Here is a 7,258-nt window from a genome sequence, read left to right on the forward strand (position 1 = left end):
AACAACAACAACAACAACAACAACATTATTGTATTGCCAGTGTTGCTTCTAGGTGAGAAAGGAAAGAGAGGGGGAGGAGGCAAAAAGAGGCAGGATGGAAAGAAAGATATGTGCCTAACAATTTACTTCTTTCTGAAAGAAGCTGGGCACGCTTCACTCTCCTGCCCCACTTTAAGATTTTTCTCTCTCAGCTACTGGAATTTGCTTACAATTGTTCCCTTAGCAACCAGCAACCTTTATGCTTTACTTCTGACTTTGAATTCATAGTAACCCAAATCTCCATTTATCAGAGACACAGCCTTCCACAGAAATATGTATCCTTTACCAGAAATGAAATTAAATCACTCAAAAAGCATTTAAATGGAAAATTTAACAGCCTTCTAAATACATCTTTGGGGGGGGGCAGATTTTGTTTTTGTTTTCTTTTTCTTGGCATGTTCAGAGCAAGCCCTCCACAAGGAAAAATGGGCTGACATTTCTAACCTTTTCTTCTTTGGAAACAATGAGAATAGCAACACGAAGTTAAAGAACAAACCACAAGGTCTCTAGCACTGACCGGCCCTTTAAGTCCTCTTTAACATCCTCTCCATGTCTTCTCAATGGAACACTATTGTTGTTGTTGTCCTTAGATACCAGAGTTGATTCCAACTTATCATGACTCCACGTGACTGAGTAAAATTGCCTGCTAGGATTATGGCTGCTAGCTGAAAGGTTGGCAATAAGAGTCTAGTTAGTTGCTCCTTGGGAGAAAGGCAGACAGCTTCCTTCCTCAAAGATGTATCAGCCTTAGAAACTCAATGAAGGTAAAGACAGAATCAACTTAATGGAAATCTTGATGAAAGCAGACTACCAGATCCTTCTCTCTTGGAGCAACTGTGTGGGTTTGACTTTTTGGTAAGCAGTGAAGCACTTCACCAATGCACCCCTGGGACACCTCCATTACAATGTCTGTTCTCCAAAGGATCTCAGACACAACTCAAAGCAAAGTCAAAAGACTTCACTCTATCTGTTTTAGAAATTAAGTGGAACATTCTTAAAGAGCAGTGCCCAGAGTCAGAGCTCAAGAAATAGTCAAGTAATTATGAAAATGAAGAATGTACCTTAAGCTTCTTCTCAAAGCACTATTCTGAATAATCACCTGACAAGAACTCCAGAAGTGGCATTATAATGCAGCTCCAGGGCAAAACATGTCCTATTTATGCATGCATTTGACCAATGTTTTCTGTTGAGTTGTTTCTGTGAGAGCTTATCTGTCCTAGATTCTCAACTGCTGGCAGCCAACAAGTGTGGCAATTAGACTCACCCAACAGAGCCCTGATCAGAAAGGAGCCCAGTGACACCTTCAGAGGTTAGATCCAGCCTCATCTCTTAGAGCACCAAGAATTGCATTCTATCCTTCAATCTACACTGTCTCACTCCATCCTCAGGACAGCACCATGAGACTGACCTATTATCTCTAATTGAGGCTCATAGAAAGTAAGTAATTTGCTGAAGGTCATTCACTCTAAAAAAATGGCAGAGCCAGAATTGGAACACCAGGCTGGAGACTCCAGAGCAAAACCACTTAGCCTGGACCCACCTCCCTCTCAGTACTCTTTTTGAGAGCTTTGCTTCCTTCCTCCTGGAAAATAAATATTAGAAATCACACTAAATTATCTGGAGATAAGAGTGGTTTTGTAGGACTCATGGCCACAAAAAACTGCCCCACTTCTGTGTCCTGAGTCTAGACTCTGCATTTCATGTTCTGATTTTATAATTCCAGAAAAGAATTTTACACACACAGGTGAACACCCACGCACACTGACATGTCCCATAGGGCAGTCCAGTCCACTTGATAAGAGCAATAATTGTCTGTCTGAACAAACTGAGCAACCATAGTCTTAAGATGTTGAGTCAAGAGACATATATCAATCTCCTCAGTCTGTGTTCCTTCTCAACAATCTAACCAAGTAGGGCTTGACCACCAGATTTGCAAAGCTTGGTGGAATTCAGCAAGCTACTTGTCGTGAGTTTCTCCTCCCTACCTTTTGGTTTGAATGTTTGCATACTTGGTTGTTAAGGAAGTTCTACTTTTTTGTCCATGTAGGTTGGGTTGAGGGCATATGACTATGTGCAAACTCATGAAAATGCACTTGCTATAATCTCATTAAGCGTCAGCTTCATGACCCTAAGAAACATTACCCTTTAAATGAAGTAGAGGGAAACAGCCAAAGCATGGGAAGGGTTTAGGTTTCTTTTTTATTTTTATTTTTATTTTTCTGAAAGAGTCCCGTGTTTTAGTCTGGGGAGACATCAAGAATACAGATATGATTAAGGAGCTCTGGTGGTGGCCTAGTGGCAAGAAGCTGCACTGCAATCCCAGAGGTGAGCGGTTCGAATCCACCTCTGCTGGAGGAGGAGGGACATTATCCTCCTGTACCAGTAAGATATGATCTGACGGTACACACACACACACACACACACACACACGCACACACGCACACACACACACACACTTAAAAAAAGAATACAGAAATGCATGTTCAGGGAAGAATACAAATTTTTACTAATGTGAAGGAGAATCAATATACTTCAGATAGATTTAAGTGCTATGAAAGCAGGGTTCAAAATTATTGGGTTGTCTAGAGCCCTTCCATTTCTATCTCCTTTGGTGACCCATTGGGACAGGAGACTGTTGCCAAGCAACCTCCTGTTCTAAATAAACCCAGCTTCTGGTGCTTCACTTCAATTTTCATTCTCATTGCATTCATTCTCTGAGCCAACGATATTGATCTTATACCAGCCATATTGGTTATGTTCTGTCTGTGGATCTCTCATCCTTGAGACTGGAGGGAAACATTCAGAGAGAATCAAGCAGGAAAGGTCATGGATGAGCATCTTCATGACTGTAGCAGCTGTGCTCACAATATACTGACAGGCCATCTCAAGTTCCCTAGAGTGTGTCTCACACCAGATGCACAATAAAAACCCAACAGGAGATCAAAAGGTGACTTACAGTGGATTTTGAAGTCCTTGTATTGTCTGTCTTCAATTGCTACCACGTACAAAGCTGCCCGGTCTGGAAACATAAGCCCTCCAGGTTTCTGTTGATGAATTGTGGGGAAATGGGTCTCGTAATCTATTCACCTGACAAAGACATCACATTTTGAACTGCACATAAAGTCACCAGACAAGCACCCCCTTGCCAGCTTTTCTCATTCAGCAGACTGTCACCTTGGCCAGGGTTATGGCTAGCATGCAATTTCTATTTTGGATCAAGGAGAATTTGAAGAACTTAGGTGGATTTAATAGAACCAATGACGTGGGGTTAAGGGTTAACAGTGGAAAATATTATGGTCCTTTGGTTTAGGGAAGCCAAATGAAAAGCCTGCTCAGCTGCCTGGAAGCCATGCAGGTACTAAATATTTGTTGACGAGAATAGACTTTTGTTCTGATAAAAAAGAATGGGTATCGATAACAGCAAAAGAGGTCAAGGTTGGACCTAAAGAGGAGCATTCTGATGGCTAGAAATGTTGGACAGAAGGCAGATCATTCTGTCCCTAGAGCAGATCTCCTTTAAAGAGGGGGAATGTGGAAGAGGTGACCTTCTAGCCCAAGGTCTTCCTGAAGTCTTCATAGTCATCCTAGGCTGTGCACCGTGGGTACAGGAGCAAGTTAGCCAGCAGACCAAGGAAGGAAGCATGCAAAACACTTACCAGCCACTTGTCTCTGGCGAAGATCACTGTGTTGAGCATTGACTCATAGAATAGACAGTAGCCCATCCACTCGCTGATGATAATGTCCACCTTCTCCACAGGCAGCTCCACCTCCTCCACTTTACCCTTAAATATGGTGATGACTGGAAAATAAGAACCCCAAGGCCACATTTTGCAGGGACCTCAAGGAGGAACTATGAGCACCCCACTTCAGGGCCAGGGGTGCAGGTTTTAGCCAAGTTCTGAGTCTACTTTTAGGTTAGGACGTATCTCACCTGTTACCAAAGTAGTTTATGCTGAGAGAATTAAGACTACTTTCACGCTTTCCTCTTTAAAAGGATGGAGAGCTGCTACCACACGTGTCTGGCTCTGTTTTAAGCACACTACTGCTGCATCTTAGGAGGCATTAAAGAGACAAACACAAAGAAGGAAACGGTTCTTTCTCATTTGCTCTGGCATTTGTTCACAGCCAGCAATTAGCACCTAGGGGGTGTTCATCTAGATTTTGTGAGGGAGCTACTTAATGTCATGATAAGAGCATGGATTTTGCAATCAGAATCACTAGGTTTGGGTAGTGGATCTTCTAAATATTAGCTGTGTGACTTTAAGTAGGTTACTAGATGTAACTGGACTTCAAGACCCCAGGGACATTAACTTGAATAATAAGGAAATTAGTGTCTCCTAAGAGGGTGGTTTTACTGGTAAGTGAAATACATGTGAAGTGATAGACTCAAATTGACACTGGGTAGAAGGTAGACATTAGCTTACATAGTCCTCTTTATGGAACAGTAAATGAAGAGGTGGAAGAGGTAAGTCTAGGGGACACAACCCCTACGTTATGTGGTTTCTGCTCAAGAGTCATTACTACGACTTTCAGATACCCCTCTCACAGGAAAACAAATCTTTGTTGGGGTGGGTTTTTTTATCATTTGCCATTGACAAACACATCATTTTGAAGCCTCTTTTTTCATTTGTGGCTGTAACGATACAGTGAAATCGACTCAGACACTGCTGGTAAATTAGTAAGGTGATGCCGGTTCCCTCTGAGCATTTTGTCTGAAAGGTTACACATCTCCAGCTCTGAAATTCTCATTCTACTGCATCCTTTGATAAAAGAGTAAAATAATAGTTGTGTTCAGGAGAACAAAGCTATATCCATTCTGAATCTAAGTTTCACAAAAATGAATCCAGACTGGAGATGGCTCAGTGGTAAAGACAGTGTTCACAAGCTTTCTTTGGTGTGGAGAGAAAGTCACAATGGGTAATGCCAATGAGAGCCTGTCCATTAGCAAGTCACTGGTAATTATTTCATCTCTAAAATGTGTATCTGATAAAAAATTAATACAGGTTCCTCTGCAAGAGGTCAGGCACTATATCTATCCATCCATGCATTGTCCTCGATGATACCTGACAGAGCCTCATGTTTGTGTGGTTCTCTTGGTTACCACACATGATACCCTCCTTCTAAAAAATGTAAGAACAAGAGAGAATTTTTTCCCCCAAGAGAGAAAGCACATGTTTTGAAGCTCTAGTTGTTTTCTGAGGCTCTGAGACACAGACAGGAACACAATGAAGAGCAGAACCCTGGTACACCAAGAGAATTTGCAAGGACACCAAGTAAAGGATTTTGGAAATTGGGTCCATAGAGCTCAGTGTATTTCTTGTTCTGAGAAAGAACTAACAAATATTTGCTCAACCCACCACCTAGTCATTTGCATGCAGAGCCTGATTTGGCTTTTCCTTTTGCAAGCATGAATTTGGTTTTGTTTTGTCTTGTTTGCAAACATTTTTAAGTGTTATGATGCCCTCTCCTTTCTTTCCTCTTTGCACATTCCTTCACAGCTCTTCCTATCGTCTGTGGGTCTGCAGTGCTGAGGGTTGGCTCTTCCCCTAGATTATAAGATGCCCTCCAATACAGTCCAGGAAGAAGCTTCTCTTGCCTCTGGGGTCCAATGACCTTTACTTCATATGACTAGGACAAAGCTCTACCAACCTGTGATGAGTCCATGACCTGGACTTTACTAGGAGTTAAAAACAGAGACGGACAAGATTCCTTATGTGTTACCCAGGATGAATGGATTTGGCTCCTTCTCTCTATGCTAGCCTTTGCTTCTCCCTTAGCTTTTCTATCTTGATCAATATGGGTGCAACATACAGAAAAATAGATGCAATCAGATGCAGAGTATAAAAAAATTACAGTTATCACTTGCAAAAAAGGTAGAAAGAATCAACTAACCCTACAGAATGTTCAACAGCCTGGACTTCTACTCCCTTAACATTTGCCATTCATTCTGCAGCTATTCAAGTGCAAACATTTCTCAGAGGCAAAGCTGGCACAAAAGTTGTAGATGGACAATTTGTGAGGAGAAGAAGGTGTGGCCCACTTCAATCCTCTTACAGACTGAATTTCAGGCCTCATTCACCCAGCATAGTGCCTTTGTTCAGCATCTAGTCTATGCAAGTTTACACCTAAGCCCTGAAGTCAGACAACCTACACCTTAACCAAACAATTCCTCTTCTCAGGAGCTTTTATTTCCCCACTAGGAAAACAAAGGAGGCTGGATCTGAAAACCCCTAAGACAATTAACAAGGCCAAAAGGTCTTGATTCTTCAGATATAAATAAACAGTCACTACATATAAAGAGAGGTTTCTTGTTGTTAGTCAGTCGACTGTAATTCTGAGTGACCCTGTGATCAACAGACTGAACACTGGCCCAGCCTACACCATCCTCATGATCTCCACCATGGCCACTGCTGCTGTCACTGTGCCAGTCCATCTCATTAAAGGTCTTCCTCTTTCATATTTTGTCTTTTTCCAAGAACTGGACCTTCTTGAAAACAGGCTAAAATTATATGAGATGAGCTTTCACTATCCTTGCCTTTAGGGAGCACTCTAGTTGCATTTCCTCTAAGGGAGATTTGTTATTTTTGCAATCCATAGGCTCTTCCATACTCTTCATTAATACCACAATTCAAAGGCATCAATTCTTCTTCAGTCTTCCATATTCATTGCCCAACTTGCAGATGCATAAAAATCTATTGAAAAATGCCATGGCTTGGATCAGGCACAATACTCTGAACCGTTATCCTTGCTCTCAGGAGAGGCTCATTGAAACGCATCTTTTGATCTCTTGACTGCTGCTCCCATGGATGGTTAAGTGTGAATCCAAGAAAATTAAATCACTGACAACTTCAATCTTTTCTCCTCCTCTCATGTTGTTGCTTATTGGGAGGCTCTTGTAGGGAGAGAATTATTATTGATAAAGAAAAATGCCTGTGGTGTTCAGTGTGATTCTGATTTGTACCAATTCCTGGAGTCCTTAAAAACAAACAAACAAAAAATGAAAATATTTTCTGTGGACTCAGATATAATTGCCCAGCGGGATCACCAGGGCCATCCTTTCTGTTGTGTGTAGTCCTGCTGTTGTTGTTGTTGTTATGTGCCATCGAGTCGCTTGCGACTCATAGCGACCCTATGTACAACAGCCCTAAACTCCACTCTGTCCTGTGCCAATCGCCCTGTCTCTGACACTCCCATCCCAATTATCCCAGTCACTGAATCA

General features: G+C 41.9%; 1 protein-coding gene across 1 annotated transcript in view; it reads right to left on the bottom strand.

Annotated features, from left to right (window-relative positions):
- PRMT8 (protein arginine methyltransferase 8) overlaps positions 1–7,258 on the bottom strand; it is a 168,832-nt gene that overhangs the window by 32,896 nt on the left and 128,678 nt on the right. The window contains exons 5-6 of the mRNA XM_006891302.1: positions 3,696–3,838; positions 2,996–3,083 (exon numbers count right to left, since the gene is read on the bottom strand). Coding sequence (XP_006891364.1) covers positions 2,996–3,083; positions 3,696–3,838 — 231 coding nt within the window. The remainder of the gene's footprint in view (positions 1–2,995; positions 3,084–3,695; positions 3,839–7,258) is intronic.

This window comes from Elephantulus edwardii, unplaced genomic scaffold (assembly GCF_000299155.1).
Source record: "Elephantulus edwardii isolate Elephantulus edwardi_28Jun2011 unplaced genomic scaffold, EleEdw1.0 scaffold00096, whole genome shotgun sequence".
In the NCBI taxonomy this organism is placed as follows: domain Eukaryota; kingdom Metazoa; phylum Chordata; class Mammalia; order Macroscelidea; family Macroscelididae; genus Elephantulus; species Elephantulus edwardii.